The following is a 21,704-nucleotide window of genomic DNA, read 5'->3' as shown; positions in this document are numbered from 1 at the left end:
GCCCCTTCAGGTCTGCGCCTGCCCAGTGCTAGGCTCCTCCCCAGGCCCTGCTGGGGAGGCGGGGAGGGTGCCCAGGAGAGCAGGCTCCGCTCACCCTGTCCAAGAGAGACAAACCCCGGCAAGAAAGCTTCTGGCCTGAGAGAGGTTCCTGCAGTCCCGAGCCCTGGTGCCAGTTCCCAGCCTCATCTTCCCCCCAGGGGGCCTGCAGCAGCCGCGAAGCTCCGTGGGGGCACCCCCTTCCCGGAGCTCCTGAGGCACAGGGCCCGCCAAGTAACACCCGCTCCGGGCGGCTGTGCGCGGACCCTCCTTACACCCCTCAAGGGTGTCCTGTCCCCCAGCCGGCCAAGTCTGCGCACCCCGCCGCCCTCCCTTTCCCCCCACCCCGACCTGGGGTGGCAGCTGCCTCCTCCAGTTACTCTGCTACTTAGGGCTCCCTTTTTGCCTTGTCAGCGCTGGAATCCTGTACCTGGGTCCCAGTGGAGAGTCCATCTCCCACCCTCGGCCCCTCCTGCTCTCCTGAGGCCTCCTCTGTCCATGTGGCCTCAGCAAGGCAGGCAGGAGGGCCTTCGGTGGGATGTGAGATGCTGGGGCCCCGGGGCCCAGAACCCTGCAGGGAGCAGCAGTGTGTGTGTAGGGAGGCGAGGCTGCAGGCATGCGCTGCTGTCTCTGCTGAGAACAAACGGATTCTGGCAGTCCCTGCAGACTGGCCCAGAGAATAGCACTCCTGGACCAGTGCTACATGCCATGTGCCAAGAGCAATGCCCACCCGCCAACAATGGGCTGCAGCTGAGGTCTCACCTAACCTTCAGTAACCCCTGTTCCTCCTTGGTGGGGAGGTGGGCATGGGATGGACGGGAGTTTGGGGTTGGTGGACAAAAACTCTCACATTTGGAATGGATGGGCCAGGGACTCCTTCTGTACAGCACAGGGAACTGGGTGGATTTGGGTCACTTTGCTGCACAACAGAAATTGGAGAAACACTGTAAATCAACCGTACTTTAATTTTTAAAAATAAATATTAAAATAAATTTTTAAAGTAATAAAAACATAATAATAACCCATGTTCCTAAGGTCTGCCCACCTCTTCACGGGTAAATTAACAGCCGGTGGAGTTCCCTTCATGGCTCAGCAGGTTATGAACTTGACCAGCACCCACGAGGATGCAGGTTCCATCCCTGCATCCATTTGGTGTTGCCGTGAGCTGTGGTGGAGGCTGGCGGCTGCAGCTCTGACTCGACCCTTGGCTTGGGAACCTCCATACGCCTCGAGTGCGGCCTTAAAAAAAGAAAAACATTAGCAGGGGCGTGTGAGGAACAGCAGTGCACCTTCGTGTCAGGGATGCGTCCTGCCTCCTGGGAGAAGCCACCCCAGACTCTACCTGGCCCTTCCTCCTGTGGGGACCCTCGCTCCATAGGTCAGTGTGGGGATCCTGGCAGCTGTCAGTTCTATTTCAAGGCCACGTTCAGACACTGGGAAGATAACCAGAGGGCCTGTGGACCCGCTCAGACAAGTGTACCCCGTCTTTACCTTGTCGCCGTGGGCCCTCACTCTGAGAGCAGGACAGGGGCGTCCTGGAGCTCTGGGAACGAGCACAGGTCTGAACCGAAGATGCCAGTTGCCGCCCACCTCAAAGCAAAGAGCTGGTTTCCTTCTCCCGGGCTGTCACCCCGACAAAAGGCTGCAGCACTACCAGAGCAGCCCTGCAGGACTCGGGTCTGTGACCTGGGCTTCATCTGGAAGGTGGGTGTTGGGGTGCTCTTACCTTCTGACCATGTTGGCTTTCTGGCCCTTACATTTTTTCCGGCCACAACCATGGCATGTGGAAGTTACCTGTCCAGGGATGGAATCTGAGTAGCCAGAGACAATGCCAGGTCCTTAACCTGCTGCACCACAGCAGGAACTCCCGCCCCCGTTAAGTCTCCTCAGGGGTATGTGCTGAGAGCTGCTGAGCCCCCAGGGGCCCTGGCACCCATGCAGGCAGGGGTGGGGGGATCCTCCTGTTCCTGAGGAAGCACCCATGCTCTGCAGGCCAGCCCTCCGCATCACTCTGAGCACACACTTTTTTTTTTTTTTTTTTGGCTTTTTAGGGCTGTACCCGCGGCATGTTGAAGTTCCTAGGCTAGGGGTCGAATCGGAGCTGCAGCCACCAGCCTACACCACAGCCACAGCAGCATGGGATCCGAGCCACATCTGTGACCTAAGCCACAGCGGACGGCAACACTGGATCCTTCACCCACTGAGCGAGGCCAGGGATTGAACCTGTGTCCTCGTGGATGCCAGTCAAATTTATTAACCACTGAGCCACGACGAGAAGCCCTCTGAGCACACATCTTCCTTGTGAGCCCGACAGCACACTCGGCTGAGGCCCAGAGCTCTCCACTGAGCAGGGCGAGGCCCCCGGCAGTGACACCGCCCCCTCCAGTCCCCTGCCGTTGCCGTCGAAATTCAGCACAGGGTGCGCTTCTCGCTGAAGTTTCAGCATTTCCTGAAATGATGCATCCTCAAATGTTTGTTCCAAAAAAATACTTTATTCATTAAACAATATATCCATACTCTATAACATGATCCAAAAATACAGATATACATCTTTACATCATTTAATAAAAAGATTTACAGTAGCATCTTTCCTTTACAAAGAGGACATCGATAACAACTCCTGGAAAATAAGATGTAACATTCATGTTAAAGCTGCATCATCTTTTGGGATGAAGTGTGGTAAGGTGAACACAAGAAAGAAATTTCACAGAACTCCCTTCTGAATGAGGACATTTTTCTGAGACTCCCCGTTTTAAAATTCCTCCCAGCACAGGAATGAACACCGACCAGCATTCACGGAAACTGAGGGCAGCCTTGCACCCTCAACGCCCAGCCCTGCAACAGGCCCCGGCTGTGGCCACGTGGGAAGCTGCTCTTGGGGAGCGTTATTGCTTGAAACAGTCCCTGCCGACGGCTGCCAGTGACAGTCAGCAGACAGCACTGACACACAGCTGGCCACCGTCCCCATGCAGCCCTGCAACCCGCCACCTCTGCTGCCCACGGCTGTGTCCCCCACTTGCTGCCCCAGGCAGACAGGAGGCCACCTGCTCACATGGTCATGGCAGTACCAGTTTTACGTTGCCTGCACGGCGGGTGCAGTCACATGAGCCTCAGCGCCTGTATCCTGGCCGTGAGCTGCACTAGCTCTGCCTGAGTTGAGTGAGCTGTTTTCATTAGAGCAGCGCGAGGTCTCCAGGGGGGGAAGTAGGGGTGTCACCCGCCTGAGGGCTGGCCACTCTGCCTCGGCCAGGACGCCCTCCCTCACAGCCAAACCCAGGCCCCCGGCAGCAGCAGAGCCAGAGCAGCCCAGCTGGCCCGTAGGGTCTGGCCTGATCACCCCAGGAGGAAGGCAGCCAGGCCTTGAGCCACCCCCGCCACCCCCATGTCCTCCGAGTGGCGCGGCACCAGGCGCCAGGGAGGTTCGGTCGTGCTCCAAACAGCACTCCAGGGACTCAGCCTATCTGCTCGGGTTTTCCGTTTTCTCCAAAGCTACGTGCGCATTATTTTGGTTGATATTATTATAACCAGCAAAAGTAAACACTAGAAACACGTAAGCACAGAAAGTTCAAAAAAAAAAAAAAAAAGACAAGACCCACACGTGGGGTGTTTAGGCATGGTGAGCAGCAGGCTGACACCATCGAAGTCCAACCAGAAGCGCGAGAGAGGTCAGTCACCCTTCCTGGCAAGTGACCAAGGCCTCAGGAAACCAGGTGACAATCAGAAAGCACAGCCACCAGCCCAGGCCCACAAACACCATCGTTTTCTGTGATAACAGCAAGTGGGAAGTGTTCAGAGACGAAGTGCAAAAACCAAATGGGCTTTTCAAGGAACAGCACAGGCTCCCTGTACTTACCTGTCTTCTCCGCAGAAACTGGTCAAAGAGTGAAGGACAACATTTTTCCACAGTTTATTCCCCACAAGCTTTAAATACCTGTGGTGACAACAAGCTAGGTTTCTAAATACAAAGGCCCCTGGGTCCGGGCCGAGGTGGAGCCCGAGGCTGCGGCTGGCACTCGCTCAGAGGCGGCCCCTTCTCTGGGGCAGGAAGGAATCGGTTCCGGAGCGCTGTCTGCCCGGGAAGCCCCCAGCCCCACCACGCAGCCCGGGACAGGGGGCCACGCACGCTGCACTGACCCTGGAGCCGGGCCGCGGCCTCACAGTCCTTCCTGCCCGACCGCCTCCACGGCGACACGAGGCAACAGGCGGAGCGGCGGCCGTGGCAGGTGCGCCTCTTCCTGGCTGGGCACTTCCCGTCTGACCCGCACACCTCCGGCTGGAAGCCCTTCCTCCCGCGGAGGCCTCTGGCCGCTGCTGACCCACGCCAGAGGGTCTCAGTCACACTCTCTGAACCACGACACACGGACGACAGTGCACCAAACGCGCGCCGTCTCCCCGCGACGCCCCAGACGGCTCCAAGCCAGCCTGCGAAAGCTGACCAAAGACGTAGTGCGCTCCAGGTGCCCAGCTTCATTCCAGAACTTCACAAATCACAGCACAGAACCGTCGTCCCCTTGGCTCTAAGAAGCTGACCGCCTCCCAGGAACCTGGACCAGCTTCGACACAGACACTGTCCTCACGCTGTCACGACGACGACGACGACGACGCATCTTCACAGTAAGAACGTCAGCAGCCCCCGGAGAAGGAGAACGGCGGCCACCTCGCTGGCCCTGGTCACAGGGACCGACAGCCTGTGGGCTGATGGAGAGCCATGTGCTCCAGAAAGTCAACCCCTCACAGAGGGAACCGGGGGTCCAGATGGAAAGGCAGTGTGGCCGACCCCTCCCGGGCTCCGCACACCCGCGCTCTCCACGGCAGATGTGCCCGGGGGCCGGGCCCCGGGGGAGCAGCCCCTGGAAACACAGGCAGCCAAGGCCAGGCTCACACCTCCAGCAAGGGCGACGGCCGCGTCACGTCCCCACGGGGCCCCTGGCACTGGGGCTGTACAGAGTCACAAGGAAAAGTCACTGGGGCAAGTCCCCATGAGATCACACCTCTGTGCGAACAGGGCTCAGGTGACTGTTTCAGGAAACATCCAGAATGACAACTGGCCATTGGGTTATTAAAGATCGTTCAGAACAAGGTAGTTTTAAAATGAAGATAAAATATTGCAACAAGAACTGCAGAAACGTGGGCGCTGGCCTCAGCCCAGGCGTCGGCCTCGCCCTTACTTCTTCTTCCTCCTCTCCTGGACGCACCGTGGGCAGAACCTGCAACAGGAGAGGTGCAGTGAGGGCCCTGCACTTGGGAGGCCCAGGCCCTGTGCCTGGCATCTCCCAGGACGGCTGGATGCTGGCGACACGGCGCCAGACAAGAGACCCACAGGGCATGTGTCTCCCACCAGGGAAACCCATGTGGCTGCTCCATCTGGCACGTCTGCCCTGAACTCGGTGGAGGAGACACAGATCAACGAGCAGGTGTCCTCTCAGTCAGGGTCACCGGCCCTCCCTGTGTGATGACAGGGCCACCGAGACCAAAATGGAGGTGACCCCCCCCCCGCTGGCGCACCCCAAGCAGGCAGGCGCAGACCCTGGCCCTGCCCCGGGATAAGCCAGGCTGAGCGGCCCTGGAAACTGCATGATGAACAGGCACCCCCTGACGACCCCGGCGAGCAGGTTCCAGAGCCTGAGACTCGGCCCAGAGACACAAGGGAGACGGCTGACGTGCATGCGACGCAGCTGCCAGGCCCCAGGCCACCATTCACCAGCATCAATCCAGGCCCCCAAGCAGGCACATCCTTGCCAGACCGCAGAGGAGCGACACTGGTCAGTGAGCGCCCACACTCTGGGCTCTGCCATCTCCGTGGGAGCACAGCGGACCCAGGGATGGGCAACAAGGGTAGGTCACCCAGGTTCCCAGGCTCTGCCTGTCCCGCCCTTTCCCCGAACACGGGGGATGACCCTCGCCTGCAGAGCCCCTCCCCCCGGAAGTCCCACAAACGGCTCCCGCTGCCCTCCCAGCCTCCTGCACCTCGCCCCCCAGTCACCCACTGAAGACTGTGCCTCGGGGGCTGCTCCCGCCCTCTGCACACGCAACGCGGAAAACCAGGCGCCACACACAGAGACAAGGAGGGCAGCGGTCCAGGCTGTCACTCAGCACAGGTCAACAAAGGGTCCTGTCCCTGGGGACTGGCCAGCTTTACTGAAGTGACAGCCACCACTGAGGGGAACACGGGAAAAGGCAGCCCCGCTGCAGACCAGGACCAGCGGCAGGGGAGCTGGCACCGTACTGACCATTTTCCCTTGGGCTTCGTGGTCAGGTCCACGCAGGCGAAGTGAAACCACTCGATGGGACACTGCAAGGCAAGGCGGCGCCATCAGCACCCCGCGTGCCCGCCCTCCCATCAGCACCCCGCCCATGCAAGCCCCTGCCCGGGGCCTGACACGCACGTCCGGGTTGTCGCAGCCGATCATCTCCCCGTAGGACACCTGGTGGCACAGGCAGTAGGTGGGCTCGTTTGGGTCCACGGGCATATCCAGCACGTCGGACGGGTGCACAGACAGCACAGTGTCGCTGAACTCAGACCTGCAGGGGGACAACAGCTGTGAGCAGGGGCACAAGTTCCCAAGGGCGCCAGACAAAGACACACCAGGAGGGCGCTCAGCACCCGGCACTGGCCAGTCCCTGGGGACAGGACCCATGCCCGACTCCCACCCACCGGACCTGCTCCAAGCCTGTCCCAGGAGGCACGTGTCACCTCCCACCAGTGGACACTCAGCAACACCCGAGACCCACAGGCCCATCCAGAGGGTCCAGGGGCAGAGACGGCCCTGCCGCCACCAGTTGACCCTGCAGGTCCTCTCTCAAGATCAGCCAGCATGTCCCTATAGCACCTTCACCTTCACCCCAACCCGCAGAAGCCACTGGCTCCCTCCTCCCTCATGGACTCTAACCTCAGGAGCCCAGCACCTGCCCAGCCCAGGGCGGCAGCCAGTCCCCCTCGTCCCTGCAGCTCCCCTCTGGTCCCCACCCAGCAGCCCAGCCAGAACCCCCCACCATCCACGCCTCCGCCAAATCGCTGCTTGGCCCTGCAGCGTCCATCCATGTGAAGGGAGGGGGCCGGGGGATCGACACACGTTTCACTGCTTTTGATAAACATCAGAGCTGCAGACCTGCAGACCTGCACAGACGCTGCAGACCAGTGTAGACGGCGTATCCCCACTGGTACAGAAAGAACACCCCCCCCCCAAGCCAGGAGACAGGCGCATGTGCAAACACGCGTGCTAAGCGAACACCGAGAGTCCCACGGGGACAGGGACACGGCAAGGGGAGCCGAGTCGGGCGGCGGGCGGGTGAAAGGGAGCGTTTCTGTTCCCCAGAAACGCTCTGTGCCTCTGTGACCTGCGTCCTGGCCGCCACTGTCCCCTGACACGAGTACGAACTGCCCCCACCCCCCCAGGAGGTCCCCGGGGTCGGGGCAAGTCTCTCCCTCTGTGGGGACTCTGCTCCCCGTCTCTGGGGACGGGACCGTCTCGTCGTCTATGATTCAGGCAGGCCTCCAGGCGGGCATGCTGTCACCATCCCGGGCTCTGTGACTCACCCGCCTGCGCTCACCCTGGGGGACACTGTGGACCCCCGCAGGAGCCATGCACCCTCTTCCGAGGGCTTCCCGCCCTTCCGCGCAGCCCGCCCTTCCGCGCAGCCCGCCCTTCCGCGCAGCCCCTGGCTGTCGTGTGAGCTCTACTCTCATGCCGGGAGCACCATGAAAAGGACAAGGGAGAACAGAAAAAAATGGAACATCTGGCGGAAAAATTCCAAATCTGATGCAAACTATAAACTAACAGTTCCCAGAAGCTTGATGAGCTCCAAACAGAAAAGAAACCCATACCAGAACACATCATAATTAAATTCTAAAAATCAAGTTGTAGGAGTTCCCATTGTGGCCCAGTGGGTTAGGAACACAACTAGTATCCATGAGGACACAGGTTCAATCCCTGGCCTCACTCAGTGGGTTAAGGATCCTGCATTGCCCTGAGCCATGGCACAGGTCGCAGATGTGGCTCAGATCCCTTGTTGCTATGGCTGTGGTGGAGGCCGGCAGCTGCAGCTCTGACTCGACCCCTAACCTGGGAACTTCCATACGCTGCAGGTGCAGCCCTAAAAATAAAAAGACAAAAAAAAAACCCACTTTTTCTCATAGTTTAAAATGTGTCTAGGAGTTCTCATCATGGCACAGTGGTTAACGAATCCGACTAGGAACCATGAGGTTGCGGGTTTGGTCCCTGCGCTTGCTCAGTGGGTTAACGATCCTGCGTTGCTGTGGCTCTGGCGTAGGCCAGTGGCTACAGCTCCGATTCGACCCCTAGCCTGGGAACCTCCATATGCCGAAGGAGCGGCCCAAGAAATAGCAAAAAGACAAAAAAAAAATGTGTCTAAAGTAAGCAATGGCTTATACCTAAAATAATAATAATATATTCTGAGGCTTATGTCATATGAAGACGTAAAATTTTTGATAATAGCACAAAAGCCAGAAGACAGAAAACAAAAGAAAATCTACGTAGACTCTTACATTAAACATGAAATCATATAATACTGTTTGAAATTCACTGCGGTAAGTTAATGAAACTGGTGTACACACTAGAATAGTCCTTAAAATGGAATATACTGAAAAAACACGGTTAATCCAAAAGAAGACGGGAAAAGAACAGATGGGACCAAGAGACAACTAACAGCAAGACAGAAAATTTAAATCCGCCCGTAACATTAATTACTTCAAATCAGAATAATCTAAACATTGCAATGAAAAGGCAGACATTGTCAAACTAGATAAAAAAACAAGACTCAACTATGTGCTGCTTTCAAGAAACTCACTCTAAAACACAAAACACAAACATGCGAAAGTAACAGAAAGCAAAAGGGAAAAACAACATACCTTGTAAAACTCACCATAAGACACTCAGAATGGCTATGGTAACATTAGACCAGACAGACCTCAAAACAAAGAACATTGTGGGGAATAGCAAAATAAATAATGATAAAAGAGTCACTTAAAAAAAACCCAAAAACTCTGTATACACCTCCAAATACCAGAGCTTTAAAATATATAAAGCAGGACTTCCCATTGTGGCTCAGTGGAAACGAATCTGACTAGGAACCATGAGGTTGCGGGTTCGATCTCTGGCCTCGCTCACTGGGTTAAGGATCCGGCGTTGCCTGAGCTGTGGTGTAGGTGGCAGACGCGGCTCGGATCTGGTGTTGCTGTGGCTCTGGTGTAGGCAACAGCTCCGATTGGACCCCTAGCCTGGGAACCTCCATATGCTGCAGGTATGACCCTAAAAAGACAAAAGACAAAACAAAAGTAAAACCAAAACACATCAAAATCTGTGGGATGCAACTAAAACAGTAAGTATTTATATTAGAAAAGGAGGAAGGTACGAAAATCAATGGTCTAAACTACTTCCACGGCAGAAAGCAAGACTGAAAGAGTCAAGTAAATCCCAGCTAAGTAGCAGGAGGAAGTAATAAACATCTGAGCAGAAATAAACGAAATGGAGGTGTTCACATCGTGGCTGGGCAGAGTGAAAACTCGACACAGTGTCCGTGAAGACGCAGGGTCTACCCTGGCCTCACTCATCGGGTTAGGACCCAGCCCTGCCGCGAGCTGCAGTGTGAGTCTCAGATGCCGCTCACACCCCCTTGTGGCTGTGGCTGTGGGGGAAGCCTGCGGCCACAGCTCCGATTCGACCCCTAGCCCAGGAACCGCCATATGTAGCAGGTGTGGCCATAAAAAAAAATAATAATAAATCATGATAATTTTTTAAAAGAAATAGAAAAAACAATGAGTAAAAAATAAAAAGTCAGTTTTCTGAAAAGTTCAAGGCAAAACGAGAGAGAGTAAAAATCACCAACATCAGGTCTGAAAGATTGAGCATCAGTCCAGATCCGACATCAGAGAGACAATAACGTCACATTATGAATAACCTGATGCCAAGAAACCTGACGACTTACACAAAACTACCAATTCCTTGAAAGACAGAGATCACCAAAACTGACTCAAGAACAAAGAGAAAGGCTTTAAAGCTGATTCCAGACTCAACCTGTATACTTAAATGAGAACATTTTATTGTATGTGAATTATCTCTTAATAAAGCTAACCTAAATTGAAAATTCTGTTAACTTATGCTTCAGGAACTGGCATATCATATTACTGCAAGATTTGATTTCCAGTACAGCGCAAAATTCTTTCAAACGCATATGTCTTTTTTCTAATTCCATCTTGTTTCAAAGCACACTTTAAATGTAGCTTTCTCAAGTTGTCTAATTGGTATGGAAGGAAAAACAAGGTTTAAAAAAAACACCAGCAATGGGGTTCCTGCCACGGCGCAGTAGGTTAAGAATCTGACTGCCGTCGCTTGGGTCGCTGAGGAGGCAAGGGTTCAATCCCCAGCCCAGCACAGTGGGTGAAAGGATCCGGCTTACCACAGCTACAGCTCAGGTGTCAGCTGTAACTCAGATTCAGTCCCCAGCCCAGCAATGTCCGTGTGCCGCAGGTACAGCCGTTAAAGAAAAACGCAAAACCAAAAAACAAAACTCAAAACAAGACTCAACTACAGTGTCCAGGGGAGCACGTGCTGGGGACAAAACTACAAAGAGAGACGGGAAGTACACACCCTGTCCTCCTGGGTCACGTGCGTCTGGGGCTGAGGAGCAAGCGGAGATGCTGGCGAGGCCCAGGGAAGGGCCCCGGGCCGGCGGTCACTGCCCAGGAGCCAGTCACGAAGACGCGCCTCTTACAGGCATTCTTAAACTACACGCTTGTTTTCTGTCGCCTCCTGCGTCCGTGTATTACTTTATAACACAAAGGTGCTGTCTGAGGTTTTTTTAAGATAAAAGTTCAAAGGCCAGGTTTAAGAACTGAAATTCTCCCTTGTTTTATCAGGAACTAACTCTCCTGAGCATTCCCGTAACTGTCAGAATCACCCCCGCAGAGGTCGTGTGGCGCGTGCTGCCATCTCCTCTGCTGTCTACTCATCACGCCTACGAAGCAAAAAGGCTGTAACACCTCGGGGACAGGAGTTAGTAAGTGGGAGAGTGTTTTAAATGAAACATTCTGAAGTTCAAGTTAAATGACACATGCATTTAATAATTGCAGTCACACAATTTAATAGTGAATCTATCTGAAATACGTATTCATATATGAAACCATCAACTGAAACACAGGCAGCTGGAAAGCAGCTTGGCTTGAATGGCACCAAACATCATTGTGTCGCTCAAGAGGCAGGGCAAACAATGGTTAAAAGAACAGGTTCTGGAATCAGACCACCTGGTGCAAACCCAGCCCTCACGCACCAGCTCTAAGCTTGAACTGGGCTCACCACTAGGAACAACAGTGCTCCCTCAGACTGCTGCGAGGACCAACCGACCTGACACAGCTAAAGCAGGAGGAGCCGCTGGTAAAAGCACCAGGAGCCGCAGCACACCTGGCACAGGAAAAGCACCAGAGGCCGCAGCACACCTGGCACAGGTAAAGCAGGAGCTGTGGCACACCTGGCACAGCTAAAGCAGAAGCTGTGGCGCACCTGGCACAAGTAAAGCACCCCCTCAGCCTCACAGTCACTGGCCTTTCCAGATCCTGAGTCGCTGCCACTGGTGTTCTTTGGGGGAAAGAGGAAAAAAGTGCATCTCACCCTCCTTTATGCTTCTTCTTCTTTGGGGTGTCTTCTTCTGAGGTCCTCCTGCCACGGCCCCGGGAGCCCCTCTTTTCTTTCTGACCTCGACCTTCTGAAACAACAAAGACCCCAGCTTTGTTCACAGAACTCACTGAAGCAGGACAAGATTTACCCAAATATGACATTTACCGTAATGTTCCTAATACACTTAGACAAAATTCTTCAGGACGCCATAGTTAACAACAACAAAATAAAGAAAAATTATGACTTGCTTTTTAGGCCCCGTCCTCCGGAGCTTTCAAAGTCGCTGCCCTCCATCTTGTCCTTCAGGTCCGCCTCGAAGCGAGCCAGGTCCGCGTCCAGCCTTCGGATGTGTTTATCCACCTACACAGGAGGATGCTCACACATTGCAGTCAAGCAAGAGGCGACGCGCCTCGGGACTCACAAGGGCCCGAGTCCACCAGCAGCCCCGCCCGCCTGTGACTGAGGGTAGAATCAACGAAGCTCCGCCGGAACAAGGCCCTCTCTTTCAGCGCTGATGCAAGGGGCTCTTTCCCCCGCATACCTGACACACCAGCAGAGCCAATCCCACTCAGCCAAGGGCCGGGAAGGCAGGCCACAGGGGAACGACGCGGGGAAGTGCAACGGAATCGGGGCGAGGACCTTTGCTGCTGAATCCAAACTTAAAAATGGGAAGAACACATAGGTTCCTCCACAGAAAATGACTCTGAAGCTTCTGGTACAGGATGGAGCCCGACGGGCGAAGGAGGACGCAGCCTGGTGCCCACGGCGCACGGGACCATGCCGCGGCAGAGACGGTCCTTCGACGTCCCAAGAAACTTCACCGTCGCAGCAGCCACAGCCCGCAGGAGAGACCACAGCCCTCCGGTCTGGAGATGACCACCGTCTCAGAGCACAGTGACCTCGTGACAGCAGGGGAAGCCCAGCTCCTGGAAACGCTGCTACCAGCTCAAGCACGCAGCATCAACACCGCTATAAGCGCCCCACGCCCTGCAGGGCCCTCCTCGAATGCCGCGGGACGAGGGCTTTGAGAATCCTGCCTGCGAGGACCCATCGTGGCTCAGCGGTTAATGAATCCGACTAGGAACCATGAGGTTGCGGATTCGATCCCTGGCCTCACTCGGTGGGTTAAGGATCTGGCGTTGCCGTGAGCTGTGGTGTAAGTCACAGACGCAGCTTGGATCTGGCGTGGCTGTGGCTGTGGTGTAAGCCAGTGGCTACAGTTCCGACTAGACCCCTAGCCTGGGAACCTCCATATGCTGCGGATGCAGCCCTAGAAAGAAAAAAAACAAAAACAAAGAATCCTGTCTGTCTCACTGGCGCTGCCCTATAGCCTCGCGCACATCTCAGGACAATGGCTCTGTGCGCCCTGTGAGCCCTGGGCGACGCTGACTTGAGCAGGAACAGGACGGAACTTTCCCTACCGCTGACAAAGGCAAAGCATTCAGCATGGACGTAAATGAACGGCTTCTGCAACCCAGTCAACAAGCAGAAGGGGCAGAGAAGACCGGAGGGCAGCCGCGGCCCGCGGCCCGGGGGGCACCCCTCCCTCGGACACTCCCTCCAGAAGCGCTGACCGGCTGCCCGCCGCGAGGAGGGGACGGAGCCGAGGAGGGAGGGGCGGCAGAGGCCGGGCTCACCATCTCGTAGGTCTGCATGGCCAGCTGCACCTTGTCGTCGCTGTACTCCTTGCACTTGCTGTAGGCGCTCTGGATCTTCTGCAGGTGCTCCACGCGCTGGTCGGGCGAGAGGGTCTTCACCGTGGCGATGTACTCGGCAGCCAGGATGTCGATCTCGGCTTTCTTATCTGAGAGAGACGGTTCTGAGCTCGTCCTCGTGCCCGGAGGCCGGCCCGCGCTCACCGGACCGGCAGCCGATACAGCCCGACCAGAGCGAGTTCCAGCAAAGGAGCAGCCACTGCGGGGTGGTGGGCACAGCCCTCCCAGACACCACGACCACGTGCCCGGGACGGTCCTGGCGCGTGACGCCTGCCCCACCCGTGAGCCGGTGTCCTGTGCACAGGCGTGTACCCTGAAGGCTGAGTCCAGGACACCCCGGGGCACACACTCCCAACTGCAGAAAACAGGAGACCACCCAAAGGAGATAAACAAGCCGTGGTCCGGTCACACCACCGGACACTGCCCAGCCGCAAAAGGACCAAGCAAGGGTTGACCCCACGAGAGGTGACACTGAGAGAGAAAAGCGAGACGCAAAGGAACACACGCAGGATGACGCTGTTGACGCTGAGGGTGGGAACAGACCCAACTCAACCGTTTGGTTAACAGGCGAAGAAACGTGCTGCAGGTGAAAACACAGGGCACGGCAAAAAAAAAGAAAAAACAAGATATGACATAAAAGTGCATAAAAAGGCAAAAGACCAAGTTTGACTTTTTTGGTTTGGGTTTTGGTTTTTTTGCTTTTTTAAGGCTGCACCCGCGGCATGTGGAGGTCTAATCGGAGCTGTAGCCGCCGACCTACACCACAGCCACAGCAATGCCAGACCCGAGCCGCATCTGCGATCTCCACCATAGCTCACAGCAACACCCGATCCTTAACCCACTGAGGGAGGCCAGGAATCAAAACTGCATCCTCATGGATGCTAGTCAGGTTCACTAACCACTGAGCCACGAGAGGAACTCCCTAAGTTTGATTTTAAAGAATCATGGTGTGCCCACTGCGGCGCAGCAGAAACGAATCCAATGTATCGATGAGGATGCGGGTTTGATCCCTGGCCTTGCTCGGGGATCTGGCTTTGCCGTGAGCTGGGGTGTAGGCCAGCAACTGCAGCTCCAATTCAACCCCTAGCCTGGGAACTTCCATATGCTGTGGGTGCAGCCCTTAAAGAAAGGCAAAGAAAAGAGAATCAGCAGTCTCTCTGAGACACCACCCAGGGCACGGGCCTGGACAGCAGCCCCACACCAGGTCCCCTGCAGGACCGGTGCCACCCCAGGATCCTGGTGCTCCAGTCCCCGGGGTATCAGGGCCCAGCTCTAGCTGTGCTGAGAGGCCCGAACCCACCTTCCGTCCTCTGGTCCAGCTCTCGCATCAGCTGGAAGTTCCTCTGAAGTTCACAGGGAAGGTTCTCGATACCTAAAACACAAAGACAGGATTAAGATATCCTTTTTGAGCGACTTGTGCCAAACTCTGAACATGCTGGCAAGAGGCTGACACGCTCCAGAGGCTGTCAGAAGCTGGAGAAGGTAGAGGTGAAAGCAGAAACGAGGTGCAAGCAGAGGCAGGAAGATGCCGTGGGACTCTTCCACCCCAAGGCCCAGGTCACCCCTCCCCGGCAGACACCTCTTCCCAGGGAACATGTCCCAAACCCTGGGGCCCCCCCATCTCCCTCCACTTGACTCTGAACTCCAGGGCATCAGGGGGGGCCGGCCAGTGCTGCACGTGGGACTTTATGAGGATGGAGCCACGTGGAGCTACCAAGCCCCTGAAACGGGCAAGTACGCAGAGGGACTCAAGTTCTCCTCTTACTCAGGGTTATTTAAAATTAAACAGATGGCAATGGACAGCATAGGTGGAGGGCCCTGCCCCCGCTGCTCTCACACCTGCACGCAGCACTCTCAGTGCAGCCTCGGCCCCGCCACAGCTGATCAACTTTAGGAGCTACATCTGCTCTTACAAAGCAGCTGCTCAAAGCCCCACTCCCAGCTCACCCAGGGAGCAGCACAGATGCCATCCTGGCCTCTAGGCCCACCACGCCCTCAAGTGGACCACCTGCTATCCTAGTGCGGCTGCCAGAACAGTGCCACCCCTGCACTGTCATGATCTCCTGGGCTCCTCCATGGCCTGCAAACTTCTATTTGCCCCACTCAATAGTGAGTTTCAGGAAAAGGAAGAATCGTGTCTGCCTTCCTGGAACACAGCCGGCGCTCAAGGTCCCAAGCCTTCACACAGGAGCCCCACACAGGACAGAACTCAAGTCCCTGAGTCCCTCCGCAGGGGCCCACCAGGCAGGCTCCAGGCCAGAGAAGGGCAAGCCGCAGTGCCACCCAGCAGACACCTAGGGCGGGCCCCCTAATGACACTGCTGGGGAAACCTCTCCCTCCACTGTGTTCTCCCACCCAGGACCCTGTGCTCGGGGGGGGGCCAGGTGAGCAGAATGAACAGCCAGGACTGAGCAACCCCCTGGGAGAGCTGGATCCTCGCCATCTTCCCCAGAGCAGGGGGTCACGCCCTACTCTCAGCAACCTCGGGTGGAGCTCCCAGCCCAGAGTGACTCTGAACACCCAGTGCTCCAGAGCCCCCTGACCCAGCCCCCACCCAGGCCAACTCCCAGCCAGAGCCAGGCAGCAGGGTTTAAAGCTAAGGTCTCCACTCTCCAGTGCTCAACTGTGACAAGCTACTAAGCCTCTGCAGGCAACACCACCCCCTCTGTGAAAAGCGTGAACAACCACCTGCTCAGGAGTCCTCCAGAGACGGCTATGGCTCAGTGGTGATGACCACTGCCCTGAACACCCTACCCAGCCCTGGAAGCTGCGCCCCCAAACCCCCTGCACAAAGACAGGTGCCCTGGGGGACCCTCCACATCAGTATGCCTAGCAGATGCACAAACTGGGACTCGAAAGCAATTCCCAGGTCACAGCACAAGTAGGCAAGAAATCCAGGCCCTCCAAGCTCGCCAGGCCCTGGGACCCCCAAACCCGGCCCAGAGTCCAAGAGGACTGGGTCTCAACCACCTTAGTGGGCCACCTCGATGGGGAAGAGCAGGGAACCAGGTAGGGCAAGGCCCAGCGGGGAAGGAGCGAGGCCCGGTGGAGAGGGCGGGGCATACGTCGAAGCGGGCGGTGCCTAGCAGGCGGTGGGCGGTACCTGGTCGCGGGCGGAGCCTGCCGGTGAGTGGGCGTGGTCGGGTCGGGAGGGTAGGGCCGGGCCGCGCCGGCCCCGCCCCGGCCGCGCCGGCCCCTCCCCGCCGTGACGCATCTGGAATTGGCGCGGCCGTGACGGCGGGACCCCGTGCCGCGCCCCCTGCGCGCCCCTCCCCCGTGGCCCCGCCTGCCCCGCGCGCGCCCCCGCTGCCTTTGCCGCCGGGCCGCCCCGCCGCCCCCACGAGCCCCGGGGTCCGTGTGCGGAGCCTGACGCGCGAAGGAGGCGCGGCGGGGGCGGCCCGGCGTGGGTGGCGGGACTGGGTGGGGCGGGGGACGCTTACTGTCCAGGTAGTGCTCCAAGTACATGGCGGTCGCCATCTTCGTCCGCGGCCGCGCTCTGGGTCTGCGCGGGCGGTGGCGCCGCGGGAGGCGGAGGCGGGGCCGGCGTGGTCACTATTAATGAGCCCAGCGCGCTGATTGGGCGGGTGCCGGGGCGGGGCTCCTCTGGGCACGCCCCCCGGCTTCCGGTCGGGGTCGCGGCGGGGCGGTCGGAGCAGGTGCGGGGCTGCGAGGTGCGCGAGCACGCTCGGCCTCTGGAGGTTTTCGGGGGCTGGTGGGGGCTGGTGGGGGTGGCGGGTGGCGCCGTTTCATCAGCGAAAATGCCGGTGTAAAGATATACCCCTTCTGTTGAACTCTTCCGTAAACCCCAGGCAGATATTTAAAAGTGGAAGCACATTCATTGTTTTGTCAATTTTACCTTCGTTATAGAAATTCAAGCTGTTCAGGGAAAGGAAAATTTCCAACCTCCCCAAGGAACAGAACTGTGATTATGTTGCTCACCTTTCAACCAAATGTTTGCAGTTTCCATGCAACTGTTCTGGCCCGATTCAATGCTTGATGTGAAGCTGCACACACACGCTGGCGGAGCTAATTGCATACTACCCACTTTCTTTATTAAGTAGGTGTTTTTATTAATAACTTTATTTTTTAGAGTAGTTTTTGGTTATCAGAAAAATTGAGAAGGAAACAGTTCTTATATACCCCCTCCGCGCACACACACACACACACACACACACACACACACAGTTTCCCTTATTGTAAACATTTTCGGAGTTCCTGTCATGGCTCAGAGGAAACGAATCCGACTAGGAACCATGAGGTTGTGGGTTCGATCCCTGGCCTCGCTCTGTGGGTGCAGGATCTGGCGTTGCCGTGAGCTGTGGTGTAGGTCGCAGCCGTGGTTCAGATCCCATGTTTCTGTGGCTGTGGTGTAGGCCGGCAGCTGTAGCTCCAATTGAACCCCTAGCCTGGGAACCTCCAAAAGCCACAGGTGTGGCCCTAAAAAAATAAACATTTTCCATTTCTGGGGTACATTTACTAACTACAACTGATGAAACCATATCGATACGTTATTAACTGAAGGCCGCAGTTTCCATTAGGAGTCATTCTGTGTTGTAAGACTATGTTAAGTATCCACCAATACAGTTTCATACAAAATAGTTGTTCTGCCTTTAAAATGGCCTGCTCCACCCATGCATCCCTCTCCCTGCCCCAGCCCCTGGCTTGGTCTCTGGTTCTGCCTTTTCCAGACTGTCATGTAGTTGAAATCAAACAGCATGTAGCCCTTTCAGATTGACTTCTTTCTTTTAGTAATAAGCTTTTGGGGGGGGGGGGCGGCACACCCACAGCATGTGGAAGTTCCCAGGCCAGGGATCAAATCTGAGCTGCAGCTGTGACCTGCACCACCTATGGCCACAGCTGCAGCAATTCCATATCCTTAATCCACTGTGCTGGGCCAGGAGTCAAACCCAGAGCTGCCACAGAGCTAACCCTGGACTCTCAACCCACTGCACCACAGCCACAGCAGGAACTCCAGTAATATGCATTTTAAGGTTTCTCCACGCCTTTTCGTGACTGAATGGCATCTTCTTTTTCTTTTGTTTTTCTCTTTAGGGCCGCACTCAAGGCATATGCTGCCGGCCACGGCCACAGCCACACAAGGTCCAAACCGCATCTGTGACCTACAACACAGCTCATGGCAACACCGGATCCTTAACCCACTGAGTGAAGCCAGGGATCAAACCTGCATCCTCATGGATCCTAGTGGGGTTCATTACCACTGAGCCATGACCAGAACTCCTAGGATGGTGTCTTCTTAATGCTGAAGAATATTTCATTGTCTTTTTGTCCCACGGTTTATCCATTCATCTATTAGACATCTTGGTTGCATCTAAGTTTTGTCAATTATGAATAAAGCTGCTATAATTATTTCTGTACATATTTTTGTGCGGACATAGTTTTCAATTCCTTTGGGTTCATACCAAGAACCATGACGGCTGGATCATACTGTAAGATTATATTTAGTTTTGTAAGAAACTGCCAAACTGTCTTTTTTGTCTTTTTGTATTTTTAGGGCCGCACCCACGGCATATGGAGTTTCCCGGGGGTGGGGGGGGGGTCTAATTGGAGCTACAGCTGCCGGCCTACACCGCAAGCATCAGCAACGCCAGATCTGAGTCTGTGACCTTCACCACAGCATGTTCCTAGTCAGAATCCTTTCTGTTGCGCCAGGACGGGAACGCCTTTTTTCTTTTTTCCAAACTGTCTTTCAGAATAAGCTGTACTATTTCAGGTTTTTTCGTTTTGTTTTGTTTGTCTTTTTGTCTTTTTAGTGCCTCCGCCCCCGGCCTATGGAGGTTCCCAGGCTAGGGGTCTAATCAGAGCTGTAGCCACCGGACACCAGATCCTTAACCCACTGAACAAGGCCAGAGATTGAATCCAAATCCTCAGGAATACTAGTCAGTTTCATTACCGCTGAGCCATGGTGGGAACTCCTCTTTTGCCCACTTTTAAAACTGAGCTATTGCTTTTCTTAATTGGTGAGTCACACAATCCACTTTGCAACTATTTACTTTCTTTCTTCTTTTTTTTTTTGTCTTTTAGGGCCACACCCGCAGCATATGGAGGTTCCCAGGCTAGGGGCTGAGCCTACACCACAGCCACAGCAACGTGGGATCCGACCCCCATCTGCAACCTACACCGAAGCACAGGGCAACACCAGATCCTTAACCCACTGAGCAGGCCCGGGCTAGAAACTGCACCCTCCTGGATACTTGAGGGTTCTTAACGGCTCAGCCGACGGGAACTCCTATACCACTTACATCTTTAAATTAATTCTCCCGATGTGCCTCAGGCGTCCTGGCTGAGTTTCCCTCGGTGTTACAGCGCGGGCCGCCGGTGGCCGTAGCTCAGCAAACCGCACGGGTGAACGCATGTCGATTGTCTCCAATTTTTCATCACCTTAAACAGTGCTCCAGGTAACATTTGTTCATAGATCTGCACATACCCATCGCCTCGGAGTAAACGACCTCTATTTTTATTCATTTTTCGTCTTTTCGAGGGCCACACCCACGGCATATGGAGGCTCCCAGGCTAGGGGTCGAATCAGAGCTACAACTGGCGGCCTACCCCACAGCTCACGGCAATGCCGGATGCTTAACCCACAGAGCGAGGCCAGAGATCGACCTCGCACCCTCATGGTTTCTCCTCGGATTCGTTAACCACTGCGCCACTGTGGGAACTCCTAAACTACCTTTAAAACATAGTGGTTAAAAGAAGCATTTTCTCATAGCTCACAATTTTCATGAGTCCGGCGTTCCAGCAAGGCTCACTTGGGTGACTCTTCTAAGTGATACAATGGAGATGGCTGGGGTGGCTGGAAGGCTGCATTTGACTGGTACCATGGACCAGAGCACACGCACGTGGCCTCTCCAGCCCAATGGTACCTCTTAGGTGGCTACTCAGGGCTTCCAGAAAGTTCTGAGAGGCCCTGGTGGAAGCCGCAAGACCTCATCTTGGTCACCCCAAGACATCACCTGACCACATGCTATTGATCAAGTGAGTCCGAGGAGCCAACCCAGATTCGAGGGGAGGAAGGTTAGACCACGCCTCTCAATGGGAGGAGCAGCTCTTTAGATAAATTCTTGAAAACTGTATTGCTGGCCCAAAGGTCAGGTTCTAAGTGCCAGTCTTCTAAACGCATTGCCTGAGGGAAGCTAAGACTGACACTTGACTGAGTGGGTTTTCACTTTTGCTAACCCTAGATTTCATCAGGCTTTCTCAATGTGATTGCAAAAAAACTTCAGTGTTTTGTGTTTCTTTGATTTTAAGCGAGACTAAACAGATTTGCACAGCTTTGTTGGCTGTTTGCAGTTCTTCCCTCTTTTTTTTTTTTTTTTTCCTTTTCTAGGGCTGCATCCGTGGCATATGGAGGTTCCCAGGCTAGGGGTCCAATCGGAGCTGTAGCCGCTGGCCTACATAACAGCCACAGCCACTCGGGACCCGAGCCACGTCTGTGACCTACACCACAGCTCACGGCAATGCCGGATCCTTAACCCACTGAGCGAGGCCAGGGATCAAACCTGCAACCTTATGGTCCCTAGTCAGATTCGTTAACCACTGCGCCACGACGGGACCTCCTCTTCCCTCATTTTTAGGTCCTTTACTATCGACTGTGGGCAAACTGGTCTGCACGCCTTTCATCTGAAAGAGAATCCTTTGTGATTGCAGCGGCCTTTGTCATGGATCACGTGATGAAAACGACTCCATTCAGAGAGCAGTTTGTCTTCTTTTGTTCACATAAGAATTGATGAATTTTCTTACAAAGATGCTTTTGGTCACTGCAAAAATGAGAGATGACTCCTAGAGTTCCCGTCATGGCTCAGCGGTTAACGAATCTGGCATGCACGAGGACTGGGGTTCGATCCCTGGACTCACTCAGTGGGTTAAGGATCCCGTGTTGCCGTGAGCTGTGATGTAGATCACAGACACGGCTTGGCTACCACGTTGTTGTGGCTGTGGTGTAGGCCGGCAGCTACAGCTCTGATTGGACCCCTAGCCTGGGAACCTCCATATGCCAAGTGTACCACCCTAAAAAGCAAAAAAAAAAAAAAAAATCAAAAATGAGAGATGAGCCCTTACTTACTTCTACGTACTTTAGAGAAGGGTTTCCCAATCTTGGGACAATGGATATTTGGGCCCAAAACCTCTCTGGGGGGCTCTCCTGTGCTGGTAGGATGCCAAGCAGCACCGGCCTCGCCCACTGGGTGCTGTTACTACCCCCCCACAAGGTGTGCAGATCAAAATGTCTCCCAATTCAGAACAAGTGCTTTAGGGCAAAGCTAAGCTACACTAACAAAGAAGCCCAACCAAAACCCAGTGGCTC

At 55.3% G+C, this 21,704-nt stretch overlaps 1 protein-coding gene across 2 annotated transcripts; it reads right to left on the bottom strand.

The window, feature by feature from the left end:
* Positions 1-3,919: 3,919 nt before the first annotated feature.
* ING5 (inhibitor of growth family member 5) lies at positions 3,920-16,914 on the bottom strand. 2 transcript variants are annotated; one of them, XM_047774029.1, is made up of 8 exons: positions 16,822-16,914; positions 14,682-14,753; positions 13,304-13,470; positions 11,915-12,026; positions 11,661-11,754; positions 6,423-6,558; positions 6,267-6,328; positions 3,920-5,243 (listed from the first exon to the last, which is right to left on the bottom strand). In XM_047774029.1, the coding sequence occupies exons 1-8, from the start codon at positions 16,856-16,858 to the stop codon at positions 5,201-5,203; spliced, it is 723 nt and encodes a 240-aa protein (XP_047629985.1). In that variant the 5' UTR covers positions 16,859-16,914; the 3' UTR covers positions 3,920-5,200. The 2 variants fall into 2 exon arrangements, with proteins under 2 accessions (XP_047629985.1, XP_047629984.1); XM_047774028.1 differs by having other exon boundaries at positions 3,920-6,328.
* Positions 16,915-21,704: the final 4,790 nt, after the last annotated feature.

This window comes from Phacochoerus africanus, chromosome 3 (genome assembly GCF_016906955.1).
Source record: "Phacochoerus africanus isolate WHEZ1 chromosome 3, ROS_Pafr_v1, whole genome shotgun sequence".
Lineage (NCBI taxonomy): Eukaryota > Metazoa > Chordata > Mammalia > Artiodactyla > Suidae > Phacochoerus > Phacochoerus africanus.
The sequence above is the reverse complement of the archived record's forward strand: the minus strand, read 5'-3'. Positions and strand labels throughout refer to the sequence as shown.